General features: G+C 48.9%; 8 protein-coding genes across 8 annotated transcripts; 4 read left to right on the forward strand and 4 right to left on the reverse strand.

Annotated features, from left to right (window-relative positions):
• Positions 1-857: 857 nt before the first annotated feature.
• Positions 858-1,556, forward strand: LY89DRAFT_695211 (uncharacterized protein; the record flags this gene model as incomplete). Its single annotated transcript, XM_018216756.1, has 1 exon — positions 858-1,556. One exon carries the CDS (start codon positions 858-860, stop codon positions 1,554-1,556), a length of 699 nt encoding a protein of 232 aa, XP_018074960.1.
• Positions 1,557-4,157: 2,601 nt separating this feature from the next.
• Positions 4,158-4,868, reverse strand: LY89DRAFT_579115 (Phosphoenolpyruvate/pyruvate domain-containing protein; the record flags this gene model as incomplete). Its single annotated transcript, XM_018208989.1, has 2 exons — positions 4,158-4,726; positions 4,784-4,868. The coding sequence occupies 2 exons, from the start codon at positions 4,866-4,868 to the stop codon at positions 4,158-4,160; spliced, it is 654 nt and encodes a 217-aa protein (XP_018074961.1).
• Positions 4,869-6,420: 1,552 nt separating this feature from the next.
• Positions 6,421-7,391, reverse strand: LY89DRAFT_448160 (uncharacterized protein). Its single transcript, XM_018207597.1, has one exon. It carries the CDS (start codon positions 7,281-7,283, stop codon positions 6,684-6,686), a length of 600 nt encoding a protein of 199 aa, XP_018074962.1. The 5' UTR covers positions 7,284-7,391; the 3' UTR covers positions 6,421-6,683.
• A 989-nt stretch (positions 7,392-8,380) lies between these two features.
• Positions 8,381-9,706, forward strand: LY89DRAFT_682315 (glucokinase). The gene is made up of 2 exons (XM_018214482.1): positions 8,381-9,019; positions 9,072-9,706. Exons 1-2 carry the CDS (start codon positions 8,780-8,782, stop codon positions 9,516-9,518), a joined length of 687 nt encoding a protein of 228 aa, XP_018074963.1. The 5' UTR covers positions 8,381-8,779; the 3' UTR covers positions 9,519-9,706.
• Positions 9,707-9,979: 273 nt separating this feature from the next.
• LY89DRAFT_610888 (uncharacterized protein) lies at positions 9,980-11,928 on the reverse strand. Its single transcript, XM_018210563.1, has 2 exons — positions 11,688-11,928; positions 9,980-11,557 (listed from the first exon to the last, which is right to left on the reverse strand). Exons 1-2 carry the CDS (start codon positions 11,839-11,841, stop codon positions 10,296-10,298), a joined length of 1,416 nt encoding a protein of 471 aa, XP_018074964.1. The 5' UTR covers positions 11,842-11,928; the 3' UTR covers positions 9,980-10,295.
• Positions 11,862-13,285, forward strand: LY89DRAFT_640315 (uncharacterized protein). The gene is made up of 2 exons (XM_018211661.1): positions 11,862-12,458; positions 12,513-13,285. The coding sequence occupies exons 1-2, from the start codon at positions 12,070-12,072 to the stop codon at positions 13,195-13,197; spliced, it is 1,074 nt and encodes a 357-aa protein (XP_018074965.1). The 5' UTR covers positions 11,862-12,069; the 3' UTR covers positions 13,198-13,285.
• Position 13,286: 1 nt separating this feature from the next.
• Positions 13,287-14,069, reverse strand: LY89DRAFT_730642 (V-snare-domain-containing protein; the record flags this gene model as incomplete). Its single annotated transcript, XM_018219498.1, has 3 exons — positions 13,287-13,790; positions 13,840-13,953; positions 14,007-14,069. 3 exons carry the CDS (start codon positions 14,067-14,069, stop codon positions 13,287-13,289), a joined length of 681 nt encoding a protein of 226 aa, XP_018074966.1.
• LY89DRAFT_682318 (60S ribosomal protein L35) lies at positions 13,935-15,118 on the forward strand. Its single transcript, XM_018214483.1, has 4 exons — positions 13,935-13,963; positions 14,050-14,335; positions 14,424-14,566; positions 14,692-15,118. The coding sequence occupies exons 2-4, from the start codon at positions 14,333-14,335 to the stop codon at positions 14,921-14,923; spliced, it is 378 nt and encodes a 125-aa protein (XP_018074967.1). The 5' UTR covers positions 13,935-13,963; positions 14,050-14,332; the 3' UTR covers positions 14,924-15,118.
• Positions 15,119-15,672: the final 554 nt, after the last annotated feature.

Consider the following 15,672-nt stretch of genomic DNA (forward strand, 5'->3'; position numbering starts at 1 on the left):
ACTATCTACTGCTTCACGGTATGCTGCGCTCCAAAGGTCCGAAGAGACAATGACTAAGTCATTTTCAATGCCAAGTATCGAGTTATTGATGAAGGAATCCTTTTCAAGACCGCTTGTATGAGTCACCGCAGAGACAGTGCTCTGATCGATTTGGGTTGTGCTGCATCATTCCTGGTGATAGTTGTTTCCTTGGGGGCATCATGTGTTTGGTTTAGGGAATTCGAGCTGGCTTGGGATGTCGCACGCTTGATATGTGAATCTGGGCTGCTTGACTGGTCAACTTTGATCTGACTGCAAAGATATGGCACTCACTTCCTTGCAAGTGTATTTGGATCTGCTAGGGTTTTCGGTGTTGAAGCAACATGGGCATCCTTCGAAGGGTCTCTAGATCTACGCCTGAATCGATCCAGTCTCTCACGACCAGAAACCAACATTTCTGCCTGCGCATGCTCGGCTCTTTCCGACTCCTCTCTTCTCTATACGCAGAACAGGGAAGCAAGGGGCGATCTTGCACGCTGATCGCCCAACATCAACAGGTTCACTTCTCAATTGACCACATCTCCGAGAATTGAGGATTCTGTGATTGTGCAGAGCGCAAGACGTTGAGCCACCACAAATCGTGCATCCTACGTGAAGCGCATCTAACACATCTGCTTTCAGACCCTCATTGCCCAGCCAGTCAGTCACCCTTCGCACTACTCAACCAAGACACAACTGTCGAAATCTTCATCTGTGCCTTCGCTGTGTTCTATCATAAGCTTTGCTTGTCCGCTGTTTGCTTGCGTCAGAAGTCGATAAGCTTCCTTCGCTCCACTCTACATTTGCCAGGATATTCTGTTCGCGCGGTTCACTCTGCCATGGATCCTTCTAAAACAAGCAGCATCCATACTTCGCATACAGCATCGCCTCTCTTCGGCATTTTCAGCTTGCCTCGCAAAGTCCGCGATGATATTTACCGAAGAGTGCTCGTTGTGGCGCATCCACTATATCTTTTCCAGCAGACAGGTTCTGAAGTGGTCGAAATTTTTGCCCCGGAGAGACCAGTTCGATGGCTTGCATTGCTGTATACCAATCGACAGGTACACGAAGAGGCTGGCGCAGTGGTATATGGGTTGAATCATTTTATGTTCATGGATACAACGCGGCACCAGGCTAACCTCCTACAATCCTTTCTGAACTGCATTGGGTCCTTCAACGCCGGTCATCTGTCTCACATATCCATCAACTTCCCGGTCGCGGAGATTGTGAAGGGTCAACCAGGAAAAATTGTGCTCAGGGAAGATGACTTGCACAGTCTGAAGCTTCTTCAAGAGAAGTGCATCAAACTGACGAGGCTGGAAACTCTCGTGCATAGTTACAATTCCATAGGTCTTGCCAAGGAGAGCCAGGACTCGGATGATTCGCAGTTCTGGCAAGAGGCATTGTCGCAGATTGATGCGCAACTAAAGGTCATTCCTTCACTGAGCAAGACCATCGTCAGATTCTACAACGGACCTCCAACCTCTGAGGTGGTGGAGTTGATGCAACGCCTAAGGTGGGTGATCCTGCCTGGGTGATGAAAGGACAATGGAAGTGATAGGGCGAATGAAAGACACGCGTCGCTCAGGAAAAAGCAGGAGCAAACGAGGGGCTCTTTGTTCAAAGTCTGATCCCATGGTTATCCGTTTGCGCTAGGCGGCAAGAACAATTGAAATAGGTTCAATGGAGTAATATACCAGAGCTACTGTGGCTTTGGAGTCCTATCATAGCAAACGTATACTGGAGGCTGCTGGGAGGTCCCATAGAATAACCGTCAATTGATTTGGCCTTCTCTCCAAGAAGAAACCGATTCCCACCCAGACGTGAGGTTCTCCTTCGTGGCTGCCGATCTCAGCCGAGTTTGGTTGAGGCAAATCCCTCGCTTGATCCAGGTGGTGGGGTTGGAATATTGTTTAGGTAACGTGTCGAAGAGGAGAAGCTGCGTTGCTAATTCCGTTTTTGATGCGTCTCCAGTTGCGCTTCCCTCCCTAGTATATTCTCAGCTACTTCCCGATTATACGAATTCAAAACGGGTCCACTTTACAGAGTGAAGCGCTCTTCACATGTCGTCCTTTATTTCTTGTCCGCAGGCATTACTGTTAAGGCTGTGTGGGCCTATTCTACTACAAGTGACCACTAGATGAGCGCAGCAGATCAAATTCACACTCGAGCTCATCTTGCGCGGGCTGTGGGTTGTGCTAGAGGTGCTAGAGCGTTGGCGGAGGAGAAAGGTGAATTTAGATACACTCTCCAGGTCCTTATTAATATGGACCTGAATTTGAAGACGATCTACAAGTTATCAAAGATCCAGAGCGTGCGTAAGTCGAGAGATCTTTGCGCCTTTGATTCTGTAACAGATGTTGTCCGTACACAAAGAAAGGCACAGCAGGTACCACTTATCTATAGTACTTCAATATCATATGCTGCCATCGATAGAGATCTGGATATATATCATGTATGGTGCCAAACTGCATTTGTCATGACATTCAGTACTCCGTCACCCCATGTAGCCTTGCGCACGTTGACATGTACTCCCAAGGCTACGTAGGTATTTTATGTGCGTATGGGAAGTACTGTACCTCTACAATTTGATATATGAGGAATGAACAACCGACCACTAGGTACACGGGCCCAATACAGTAAGGACTCCATGTGACAGGAGAGGAAGGAGCGACCAGTCGCAGCCATCGCTGCTCACTTGCATTTTCTGCTTTCTCTAATTGTTGAGCATTAGAGTTCCACTGCCTTGCAGTCTAGCAAAAGCTTAACACACCTCTATCACATGCTTGGTAGGTTGTGCGTGTGTAGCGACAAGGCCGTAGTGATTTCGACAAGTGAAGAAAGAACGACAAGACATACCCAATATGGTAAGCGCAGGCAATCAAGCGAATTCTGAACAATTAAAGGGGGAAACGACCGGTTGTTAGCGCCTTCTGTTTCTTTGGCGACTGTCGCTAAGCTGTAGCAGTCCAAGCTTTTTTACCCTTGTAGTGCACAAGCAGCTGATTTTAATTAATACTCAAGTTAGACAAACGAAACAGCAAGCTGTGCTCTTATCTCAGAACAAGATGCTTCGCCAAGAAGCAAGCGACGCTTCCAAAAGAAAGCTACCGCACAAATGATTACACGGCAAAGACAAGTGTGTAACTACATATAAACAGTTTAGTGACTTCGGACCTCTATGGGAGCTTGAAAAGATTCTTTACTGACCTTGCTAAGTGAGGAGCCTCCAAGCAGTTTCCTCGCTCTAGTCGCGGTGGCGGGGTATAACGAATCGAGATGTTATGGGAACGAGCCGATAATAATTCGATAACGTATCGATACAAGAACGGATCAATGCAAGAACGGATCGATACAAGAACGGATCGATTCAAGACCGGATCAATACAAGAACGGATCGATTCAAGACCGGATCAATACAATATGAGAACGAATCGACATAACAACAAAATGATATGAGAACGGATCGATTCAAGAACGGATCAATATGATATAACATCGAATCGACACAATTCAAGAACGAGTAATATAAAGTCTACACCCTTCGAATCAAACGTCATCCTCTGACAAATCACTCTTTAACTCAAGCTTTTATAATACTTTACTTTAAACCAAATGAAAATGAGTCTATGAAGAATTATCCGTTCGATTTTGAGCATTGAAATCGAATCAATAGTAGATTAAAAACAAGCTAGTGTGAGGAGCTAATGGGAGGAGCGTAGTGTAGAGAGGGGTTTGTACATGTTTGTGTGTTTGTGATCAAGTGGACAAGGATGTGAATTTGCGTGAGGGCTTGTTTGTAGGATGCTTTTGTGCTTGCTTGCTGGACGTTGAGCTGACTACTGTCTAATGTGCTCGGAAGCGAAAACAACAAAGCACGACAAGGAGAGACAAACCTTCAATGTTCCAGGGTTTTCTGGACATGTTGTAATACTGGATACTAATCATCGAGATACCGACTACTGTAATTGTATTGGACACTTGCCCTATTACGGTGAAGCTGGCTTTGCTTTACTAGCTGAAAGAAAAGTACTTGACTCCCTTTACACTCCACGACAAAGCTTCCAACACTTGCTCGCTCAACCTGAAAGATATAACGTATATATAAATCTACCTCACAATATACACCATCTGAACCCCTACTTCCCATAAGGACCATGCAACTTCTCCCCCGGCCCCATCCCTTTCGCCTTCCCCAGCGCCCCCATAACACTCGCCTGCAAGATCAACGTATCAGTCGCCACCGAAATCATATGGAACCCCATCTCTGCATACATCTTACTCTGCTCCCCACTAACACAAAAGATGCCCGCCTTCTTCCCCGCCCCATTCGCCGCATCCAGCACCCTCTTGATCGCCGCATGCAGATCCTCATGCATCACACCGTTGATGATCGGATGCCCGATATTGTTCCCCAGATCAAAGGGTCCCACGAACAGGACGTCGATGCCGGGGACCGCGGCGATGGCTTCGACGGACTGCAGGGCTGAGAGCGTCTCGATTTGGACTATGGTTAGTAGCGCGGAGTTCGCTTGTGTTAGATAGTCGGCGGAGGTGAGGGAGGGGTGGAATCTCTCCATGGGGAACGGGGAGCCGAATCCTCGTTGGCCTTCGGGAGGGAACTTGGCGCTGTTGACGAGCTTGACCGCATCTTCGACTGTGTATAGTAGAGGAACGATAACTCCATGAGCTCCGGTATCTAGGGCGCCTGCTTTGCTGTTAGGAGAGAAGATTGTTTGGGGTGGGGGAATGGGAAGGCGCTTACGCTTGACCATCCAGCCTTGGTTATCTGGTATGCGTACAATGGGACTTACGCCACATGCCGCGATTGCTGGAACAGCATTGTGCATTGCAGCATCTGTCTAGTGTCAGGTCCAACACTGGAGGAGAACGTGACGTGCTATGTGCGAATAGGAATTGCCGAATCAAACTTGACTCGTGGATTTGGGGGTGACAAGACAACCCCACCCCCCACATGGAGAGGGAGCGGGATTTTTCGATAAGAGATGATATCTAGTATGCATCGTGACATTTTGAGGGTGTGTTGATAATTGCGGGAGAAAGGGTAGGGCCGTTTGCCGCCCCTTTAGAGCTCGGTACTTATTTTGGCGAGGTTGACAATATGGTACTCTAAGGTACGAGAGTGACTTACCATCCATGTTTCCATGTTCACCTCAACGAGCTTACTGTTAGTCCGTGAGGCCTGGCTATGTATAGGCTTGGGCAGGAACTCACAGTCGACAACTACCCAATCGACACCAGTCCTCGCGAGTGTCCTTGAGACATTGGCTCCTGGAATCATTTGCCTGTGTGACATGAGCTCTCATGTGCTGAAGCCAAGCGAAATCACTTTACCAGCAGCCAAAACTGGGACCTTTCGCTTCGTCAAAAGCAACCTTCAAGCGACTTGCTGACTTCATTGTTGCCATCGTGAGATGTCTTGCTCTAGAACCAACAGGAAATCTATTATGTCTAAGGATGATTCCGGTCTTGCCTGAATGAAACGCCTGTCGAAGAACAGATCTGTGCACACAATGGAACAATGGAAGAACTCGTAATGATGTCTGAGAGCAGTAAATATGAAGCATGTTTCATCGAGGACGTTGAGGTAGGTATCCCCGAATCGGCCGGCTATTGCACTTGGAGATGAGGGGTCGTCTCATCACGTGACTCGGATGAGGTATTTACCTGAACCTCTTTCTCCTGACGGCTAATCAAGGGGTAGATTATGTACGCACATAGATCTGAGATCTGTGCTGGGTGAGAGGATCTTGTACTCTGTTTCATGGTTCTTGAAAGGTCTCGACTCTGTTGAGAGCTGGGGAAGTTGCCTCTTTGTCTCCAAATCTAGTATCTTTCAACGAAGATTTAAATTACCCCATTGAGAAGGGCTTTGGCCTAAGTCACTAGGCTTCGGCTTCGGCTTCGGCGGTGTATCCCATGCTGATCCGGAAGTGTTCTAGTTCAGCCCTTTTCCAAAGTCTTCGATGTGGGTGTCTTGATGTGGCTTGCTCGGTGGTGGGGAAGTCCACGATAGTTCCATGTTCAGGAATACAGGGTCAGGCGACGTCCCGCTGTTTCACTTCATCTTTTGCCCTCAATGAATCTGTTGAATCGAACATTCCACCATGGAATTAGTAATGTCAGTAAGAACGCTGAGGTGAGCCCATCGGAAGTATGCCAATGAAGTGCATGTTGTCTGTCGACTTTTCCTTTCCCCTCAAAATGCAAGCTTCTCCGCAGAAAGCACACGCGGGCTTGCAGGCGTCTTTCTGGGACGGGGACGGATCGAGGCGAGAGCACTGAGGCTCGCTCAACCCCGAGTAATAATACAGGCACTTGCGGTTATAATATGAGTAATGGATACGACATACAGTGCCCAGAATTAAGTTTGGCATTCTCGATCCGAATTCCGCGAGTGCCAAGGCCTCTCCTTTGCAGAGAAAAGCACCCATCCGATTTGCCGGCAGGTAAGATTGGTGGACAGTCAGCTGTTGCGTACATTCTGCTACCAGAGTTCGAGGAGGAAGCGGTGTGCCGTAAAAGAATAGTTGAGTATGTAAGTGGCAGGAAATTCAAGATGAACCCGCATTGGTTTGTGCAGTGCGGTGCGGCAAATGAAGGCACGAAGCCGAAGGTCTTGCCCGATGGGACTTTGGAATAGATCATGGAACTTCTGCAACCTCGACCTGCCACTTGAGCGGAAAGTCTGTTCGAGTATTACGGAGCTGTAATGCCAATTTAGCTCTGGTGTCAGTTAGGCCTCGAGATGCATTCTGGCAAAACAGAACAAGGCATGCCTTGCATGCAAGGCTATTTCCAAATGCCAATACCGGCCATATACTTCCCCCACGAAAATTATCCACTTTCACCCACCGAACTTGCTTGATGTGCTTCATTCCCGCCTGCACTCTTGGCCGAAAGAGGTGTGACGCAAAAAGCCACCGAGCATGGCACCCTGGGAAAAAGCGGACCTCGACGCCACTGCACACTCGCATCCTGATGGTGTTACCACGGCCGTGGGTGGAATGGAGTAGTTGAAGAGGGTCGAGATGGAGCGTCTGGTCGACCACGAAATGACAGAAACATCGTCGGAATTTCCTCCTTTTCTCCAGCTCTTCTGGTCCTCGGAGCGTCTTCTGGCCGAATCTGGCGGTGTCCGTCGAACCCAGGGAAGACCGAGCGAGATACGATCCGGCAGCAGCACAGAGAGATAGAGAGCTCCGATATCGAAACAGCACGACCATACATGGCAATGCGTTCATCCCACGCTTGTATGCCGTGCATCTCAGCAAAGAGGCCTGCACGAATCAGAACGCAGGTAATGAAAAACTGGTTGAAAAACTCGAACCCGGAAGAGCAAGTTTGAACTTTTCTTCCTCAGATCAGATTCCAGACATCGTGGACTCCAGAAGAGCCCAAAATAAAATGGCCGGAGATTTCTCAGTGGCCAGCTGACATCATCCCTGGATCACCTGAATCACTTCCAGACAGCACACGGGCCGCGGGCCAGGCGTTGCGGCGCTCTTCCTTGCGAGTGATTCGAAGTGCAGACAGACAGTGCAGTGGAAGGAAGTGAAGCCTGTATTATGGTTGTTTGGGGGAGCGTATGGGCATGTATGGGCCTGTATACGCTGTCTGTGACGGCAGCATCTCTGCATGCATCCATCCTTCCAGGCCTCGCCATCGCCACAGGTGATTCCACCACATACGCACTGTGTGTTTGGGATGGGAACGGTTCAATGATCCAGCAATCATCATCAATGATTTCAGCGTCTCACCCGCTCTCGGCCGGGACCAAATCTTCTTGCATTTCGGCGGGTGTGTCGTGCCCTAGTCTGCTAATTTTGAGTTGCTAGTCTTCGCCATTGTCGTAAGGATCGATCCCTCCAGCGATCCGGTTATTGACTGTCAGAGACTCGATACCCAAAGCAGTCTGGCGTAGTCGCTCTCTGGCGGCTATTGAAGTGCCACTAGGCCTGACTGTATGATGCATTTGTTCACTATCCCCCATTCTGGGCCTTCCGAGTCCTCCACTTTTCGCCTTCCGGACTGCGTTTCCGTCATTATTCCATGATTCCTGTGGTCGACTCCCCTCAATGAATGAATGACCTGCAGACTTTTCCGATTCGGAAATGCCAAATGCAAGATCGTGTCTCCCTTGTCTCATCGTGCTAAAAAGGAAAAGGAAAAGGAAAACAAGCGGGCTTTTTCCTCTTCCTCCCACTCCTCTCGCGCTTGCCCTGCACCGTCTTTCTGCCACTTACTTCTGCTGCTGCGCTGCACTGCAGCGCTCTGCACGCACTTTACTGCACCTTCCTCGCCTGCACTAAAATGCCGCTTAGTACACATGGGACTCTAAACTAAACCGACTTAGTGTGGGGACAGGCAAGGACGCAGACCCAGGTTTTCTCTTCTTCCTGGTGCAACGCCGTCGCCGTTGTGGGTTGGGCTTCAGTCCTTGGGTCAATGCCAGTCCCATTCCCATAAGAGGGAGAACTTACCCGCCACATCGTGACTGTTGCAAAATTGCCTCATTTTCTGCTGCTGACTGCGGACTGTACCCAAAGAAAGACACTGCACTCCAATCTGCGCAGCACATTCAATGCTATACACTGAGCACCGAAACTGATCGCCCTTTCCTACTCTACAGTCTCCTCCTCTCCTCTTACTCAGACTTTACTACTGTCGTGTGCCATCTTACTCATTTCGCTCACATCCTCCTCTTTCCCTCTCTTCACTCTCACCGAACTTCATCATCATGCTGTCCTACGAGAAGAGACCCGCCATGGGGAACCCGACACCGGCGACGTCAGATCACCTACCTCTCAACACTTCCTCCTCGAGTCTGCAAACCAATGGCTTGACATCCAGCAAGAACCAGCCAAAATCCGAACATCACCACCTCTGGCTGGTAACTGGCCCCGCCGGTTGCGGAAAGAGCACCGTTGCACAATTCATCGCCAATGCCATGAACCTGCCCTACATCGAAGGCGATGAAGTATTACCTCACCTTCCCTCTCCATTGGTCTTCCACTAACCAAGATGCTCAGTTCCATCCTCAAGCCAATGTCGACAAGATGTCCAAAGGCATACCTCTCACCGATGCCGACAGATGGGATTGGCTTACCCGTCTGCGAGACGAATCATTACAACGTCTGTCCTCTGGGTCTCAAGGTGTCGTCCTGACCTGCTCTGCCCTCAAGAGAAAATACCGAGACGTCATCCGCGTCGCTCCTTATTACGACCACGACGTCCGCGTCCATTTTATATATCTGCATGCACCAGAAGAGGTCCTCATCCAGCGGGTTCAAGCCAGACAAGGACATTTCATGGGCGCGAGTATGGTACATAGTCAATGCAGCATCTTGCAGCCGCCCGGAAAGGAAGAGACCGACGTCATTTCCGTCGATGTCAGCGGGAGTCTCGAACAAGTCGAAGAGGAGGCACTTTCGAAAATCGAAGATGCCATTGCGAGAGAACTCATGCGCGACTCATAATCGTGGTGATCGGCGTTGCGCCTGCATGTTTGCGTTTTGCGGGGAAAGAAAGGCTTGTTGCTATCATCGTGCATGGAGTTTAAAGTTCTCGGACCATCAATCACCACGGGCTTTCCTTTGCTCTACCCTAATTCCTTCTCCTCCTTGTTCTTTCCTTCCACCATCATCTTTGGGCGTCTAATACCGAGTATGCATATCCTCGATTCCAACACGAGGGACGCTTCTCCTTTTTGGGGGTTTTCAGCATTTCATCACCACTGGTTTTGGGCAAAATTGGCGTATGGCTTTTTCCTTGCTTGCAAATACTTCATGCGAGTATGCGCTTAGATGAAATGCATCCATGGATGCTGGGGCTCGGGGTTCCTTTTCCACAAATCTACATGTAGAAGCAAGCAGCACAAGAGATTAGATGAATATGCAAGAAGTGCTTATGTCCTCGTCATTCAGTTGATTGTTTCGTTCGCACTTTTCAACACACACTGCTAGTCCTTACCGAATTGTGTATATGTTCATTCAATCCAAAGCATCATCTACGAATCGCTTCATTTCATTTCTACTGCTCATCTATGCAATGCAATGCCAGACTCCCTCCCACATGGCGGGGTAGATTTTTTTCCTGGGTTGCCCCGCACATACCACACTCAATCACCCTAAGCCCTGTCCTGTCCGACAACACCATCACCAGTGAGGCTGATAGACTAGACTAGGGTCCAAGCACCATTGGTCGTTTCCCCTTTACACAACATTTCGTCTGATATCCCGATGTCGGGAACAGGCTCACCGAAGATGAATCCCCATCCCCTCCACGCCCTCCACGAACCCTCTCACCATCTCAGCAGCCCTCGCCATCGTCGCCCCGTCAATAACCCTATGATCCGCGCTCCAGCTAAAATTGCACACTTCCTTCCTCACCACCGTGCCCTCTTCGTTAAACGCTGGAACACTCCTCACCTTCCCAATACCCAGGATGGCGACCTCGCGCTCCACGATCACGGGCGAGACGTAGGTCCCGCCTATCGAGCCGATATTCGACACCGTGATCGTCCCGGACGATAGATCCGCGGACGAGAGTCGAGATTCTGAGGCCAGGGATTGGAGTCTCGATATCTTGGCCGCGATGTCTAGGATTGACAGGGAGGCGGCGTCTTTTATGACCGGGACGAGGAGGCCGGATGGGGTGTCCATTGCTATGCCGATGTTGTGCTGAGAGCGGTACACGAGGGTGGGTTTAGTGGTCTTGGGGTCGGTGTCTACGCGTGCGTTTAAGATCGGGTATTGGGCTAGGGTCATGGAGACGGCTTTTATGATGAAGGGTAGGAAAGAGAGTTTCGAGATTCCGTTTTGGGGGGTGAGGGAGAGGGATTTATTGAGGCGGTGGCGGAGGGAGGAGAGTGTTATGAGGTCGAGTTCTTGGGCGTAGAGGAAGTGCGGGATGGAGAGGGATTTGGTCATTGTTTTGAACATTTGGTGTTGGGTTGTTGAGAGGGGGGTGATGGTTTCGGTTTGTTGGCCTGGGGTGGTGGGTTGTTTGCTGGGAGTTGAAGGGGTTGTGTCGCGGTGTTTGGCGTATTGGTAGACGTCTTCTTTTAGGACTCGGCCGTCTCGGCCTGTGCCTTGGACATCCTCGATGTTGACATCTAACTCTTTCGTTAGATGTCGGACGGCGGGCGTAGCTAGTGAAGCATGTTTGCCCTTTGGTGGTGATGGTGCTTCCTCCTCCATAGCGGGAGTCTCAGGAGCAGGCTCAGCTTCTGGAACCCGAGCTTCCGTATCCTCTGCCTGGATCTGAGATTCCTCTCCCTCAGTCACAGCAGCTAGATCCTCCTGCTTGATCTCTCCCTGTATATCGATATCCACCAGAGGTTTGCCCACTTTGGCCATTTCCCCGGCTTCATAATGGAGCTTCTTGATCACTCCTGCGAATCGGCTTGTGATTTCGACGGAGGCTTTGTCGCTTTGGACTTCGCAGAGCTTGTCCCATTCCTCTACTCTGGCTTCTGGTTCTACGAACCATTGGATGATTTCACATTCTCGGATTCCTAGTGCAGATATTAGTTATTGTGTTTATTGAATTGGAAACGAACATGCTACGACCACCCTACGCCTGATACCCTACAAGCAAACTATGTATAAACCAAACAATCAGACGAGAAAGAAAAGATTTCAAACCTTCTCCAATGTCCGCCAGAAGAAAGGGTTTTATGACCAGAGCTTTGGCAGTAGCATGAAAGCACCGAGCTGTCCGTGGTGACTGTCTCTGAATCAGACCACTGTAATTCAGCCAATGACGCAACGCAATCCGCGAATATGATCGTAAATGCATCTTGAACTAACTCCGAACTCCTGAAATATTCTAAGAGAAAAGGAAATCACATTCTTGGAGAACTTATTGAACCCCAGATCTCCCCGCACATTGTTTGTGAGTAAGGGAAGGCCGCCGATAACCGCCTTTGACAGGGATCATGCCTGTCTCTGTCCTCTCGGCTTAGAAGTTTTTGATAATGGCCTTTTCGAGCTTGAGTGAACCGACACTGGGACCGTGACAAACAAGATGATCACCACTCGGACACCTGCCCAGATCTTGAGGAGTGGGGTCGGCGTTGATTCAGCAGCTTGTCTGCTATGTCAATGGCGGTCATTCAACTCTTCGTATCGCCTATTGGCTGATAAAGAAGCTTCTAAGTCCTCACCACCAGAAAGCAAAGCTACACCCAAGGAAGTTCCAGACCCACCACCAAAACCACCATCCCCTCTCGCAGATGCACCAAGATCCTACGGTAAAGCCGTAGAGGAGTTCACACCCAAACCTCTCAGTCGACCAATTGGTCTTCCAAGACCACCGCGATCAGGAGAGAATGCTGGAGTAGACACCCGATCATGGAGACAGAGACGAGATGACTTTGTGGATTACGAAAAACACATTGTTCGGAGAAAAGAGCTGTAAGCCAGGTCAAACTATATGTCAAGATGGGATTGATGCTAATAAGACAATAGGACTAAGAAGATCTCCGCACCCTACTTTCGAGATTTCTCAAATATGCGCCATCATAAAGGGAAATCCTTCCTAGCACCTCCTAGACTATTCAAAGCAGATAAAGCGTTGTATTTCCCGAATTTCCAGGGACAGACATTGTTGAAAGATAAGACACCCAAGGATACAACACCGTTATTTGAGGATAAGGTGTCCGTTGTTAGTGTGTTCAGCAGTCAATGGGCGGAGAACCAAGCAGCTACTTTTGCTTCGGAAAAGCAGAATCCGGAATTGCATGAGCTGGTCAAGAGTAGTGATGGGATGGCACAGTTGGTGCAGATCAATGTGGAGGAAAATGCTTTGAAAGCTTGGATTGTTAGGATGTTTATGGGGAGTTTGAGGAAGAGGCTTGGAGAAGATAACTGGAATCGATATTTCCTAGTTCGGAGGGGGATTACAGATGAGATTCGAGACAATATCGGACTACTGAATAGCAAGGTCGGGTATACGTATTTGTTGGATGGAGAGTGTAGGATCAGATGGGCTGGCAGTGGTCCAAGCGAGGGGGATGAAAAGGAGAGTCTGGTCAAGGGAGCCAGGCGACTGGTTGATGAATTAAGGGCTAGGAGGAAGTTGAGACCCCTTTCAACACCAAAGGAGGCAGTGAAGCCTGGAAATGTCGAAAAGACCGCCGCAATGGCTGCATGATATTGAGGATATACCCATACTTGTACAACATAATCTGGCTAACCAGCCACCTTAAACGCCCGCTCAATGCAATATTCGTGCCCTTCCTCTCACATGAAATATATAAATGCCAATAAACAGAATGCAATGAAGCTTCCGAAGATGATCCCATCTCTCCTCTTCTTGGCAGATATTCTTCCAATCAAGCTGTTTAACCCTGGAACTTGTGCCGCTGCTCCAGTAATCCGTCGATTGATGGACATCAACGTCTCTCTCTGTAACCCAAAACTCTCATTCACAGCGTACGCTTGACTGAGTACGCTATCTGCCATATTGTGACTATTGTCTATCCTCGACCGCTCATCAAGCATGTAATCTGCTTCCGCTGCTTCGGGATTGCTGGAATGATAGGCATCGATATCGTTTCGGACATTCGATAATAGATTCACCCGATTCCGTGCATCTTGGATTTGGGACTTTAATCGTGAAAGCTCTTTTCTGTGCTCCTGCAGTATTTCTCGGTGGCGGGCAAGGTTGTTTTGTTTGAGTGCGGAAGCTGTGAGTTGTGCTTCTGAATCGAGGAGGCGGGAGAGTTGAGCTATGAGGGTTTCTCGCTGGAGAATGTTAGCCAAGCAAGGACAATCAAGGGCGGATATTCCTCACCTTTTCTAGAAGATCCTGTATCTTTGCTTCTGTTTGTTTCTCATCCTCTGAAGGTTTCGCTGGTATGTTTGGTACTGAGCTGAACTGCGAGTATGTGTGGAATAGTGTTTCTGTCTGTAAAGTGGTCAGTTCTCGCCTCTTTCTTCTGTTGCTGGTTTCAGCCATACCTGAGTTTCTAATGATCGAGCTTGCTGACGCAGTTGGGCCCAGCCAGTTCCTGTAGACGACATTGTGAATTATTGTTGATGAGAATGGCACGTCACCCAAACCATCAAGAGATGCCATCGGAAACCGAATCGGGGTCAAAAGAGCCGCCTCCCGACATTTGAGGCTAAGTCACGTGCGAACAGGGATCTCTCGCTTACTTATACACCTCAGGCAACTACGCCCACTGAACTTTTGCGAATTTGAGGTCGAAATTGAATCTAATATTTGACCGTGACAACATCGACTACCGACACCTCGACAAACCCACCTACGACAAACCATCATCATGGTAAGATATGCCAGTTACCCGCTATTCATTCGAGGATCTGGATGATATGAGAATTGTAGAGGAAGAAGGCTAATTGCGCATGCGACAGTCGTCCGGAAAAGTCAAGACTGGCCAACTTTGGTCGAAGAACAAGGCGGATCTTGCGAAGCAACTGGGCGAGCTGAAGACCGAGCTGGGACAACTCCGTACACAAAAGATTGCTGGAGGATCTGCTTCAAAGCTGACCAAGATGTGCGTATATCCTCGAAATTTCCGTTTCACCAAGCCTCGAGAACCCACAAATACCTCTACCAATTCAATACACATCATATCAAGCCCAATGGGAGAAGGAATGAATAGCTGATATTTTGATATAGCCACGATCTCCGAAAGTCAATCGCCAAGGTCCTCACCGTCATCAACGCCAATCAACGCTCGCAACTCCGCCTCTTCTACAAGGAAAAGAAATACCTGCCCCTCGACCTCCGACCCAAGCAAACACGCGCCATCCGAAGACGCCTCAGCAAGGATGAGAGCAGCCGGGCACTGGAGAAGACCAAGAAGCGCGCCACCCACTTCCCGCAACGAAAGTATGCTGTGAAGGCTTAGAGGAGGTTTCGCGGCGGCGGGTTGATGTGCATTCTGGCTTTTCTTTTGCGGGGAATGGGCGCGGCTTGATTTGATGCAAGGCAAGGCAAGAAGCAAATGGGTCTGGTGTATCATCGAAAAACGATTGCGTAAATCGACATAGCATGGTTGGTTGGTATGGGAAGCCAGCCCAAATAAAGTCACGACATTCGAGCAAAAGCTTTCGTTTCTGGGTGCCATACGTGATGTGATGTGGAGGGTTCTTCTAGGTGTTTGGTTTGCAATATACAGTCCTTGGGCCCGAGTGGACTCGAAGTCATGAGGCTGGTTGGAGACATTGAAAGTATCGCTGCAACTCGTTGACCCTGAGGATGTTCCTACATTTCTCCAATTTCACTTGTCAAATGAACCCCCAGTGACTGCTAAACTCATCCTCGTATCTTGGTTCTGGAAACTACTCTACTTGCCTTGGCTTTTGAAAGTCAAGTTTCGGTTTTTTCATGTTGAGAGTCTTCCTGATTACCCTGTTGTCTCCCAAAATCCACCGCGAATGTCTGCAGAAATACCCCTGAAAAATTCTAGCCAGAACCTCAGAAATACGACGATTCCAAAGTGTTCCATAACTGGTGAAGTGTTCGTCTTCAGATTTCCAGAAATGGTCTTCTCCAAAGTCTTACATCAATACAGTAAAATTTGTTGAAGAGGTCACATTCAAATACCAGCCGCTCGCAATCTTTCACTCTGATCACCCACTCTCCAAAAAGAAGATG

Source organism: Mollisia scopiformis (assembly GCF_001500285.1).
Source record: "Mollisia scopiformis unplaced genomic scaffold LY89scaffold_6, whole genome shotgun sequence".
Classification (NCBI taxonomy): Eukaryota; Fungi; Ascomycota; class Leotiomycetes; order Helotiales; family Mollisiaceae; genus Mollisia; species Mollisia scopiformis.

Excerpts from the sequence above, each read along its gene's own strand:
- LY89DRAFT_448160 (XM_018207597.1), bottom strand. The coding sequence starts at position 7,283 with ATGAACGCATTGCCATGTATGGTCGTGCTGTTTCGATATCGGAGCTCT.
- LY89DRAFT_682315 (XM_018214482.1), top strand. The coding sequence starts at position 8,780 with ATGCTGTCCTACGAGAAGAGACCCGCCATGGGGAACCCGACACCGGCG. Across the intron at positions 9,020-9,071 it reads CCTACATCGAAGGCGATGAA|TTCCATCCTCAAGCCAATGT; the intron begins GTATTACCTCAC and ends CAAGATGCTCAG.
- LY89DRAFT_610888 (XM_018210563.1), bottom strand. The coding sequence starts at position 11,841 with ATGCATTTACGATCATATTCGCGGATTGCGTTGCGTCATTGGCTGAAT. Across the intron at positions 11,558-11,687 it reads TCTGGCGGACATTGGAGAAG|GAATCCGAGAATGTGAAATC; the intron begins GTTTGAAATCTT and ends TATCTGCACTAG.
- LY89DRAFT_640315 (XM_018211661.1), top strand. The coding sequence starts at position 12,070 with ATGATCACCACTCGGACACCTGCCCAGATCTTGAGGAGTGGGGTCGGC. Across the intron at positions 12,459-12,512 it reads ATTGTTCGGAGAAAAGAGCT|GACTAAGAAGATCTCCGCAC; the intron begins GTAAGCCAGGTC and ends ATAAGACAATAG.
- LY89DRAFT_682318 (XM_018214483.1), top strand. Across the intron at positions 14,567-14,691 it reads GCTTCAAAGCTGACCAAGAT|CCACGATCTCCGAAAGTCAA; the intron begins GTGCGTATATCC and ends ATTTTGATATAG.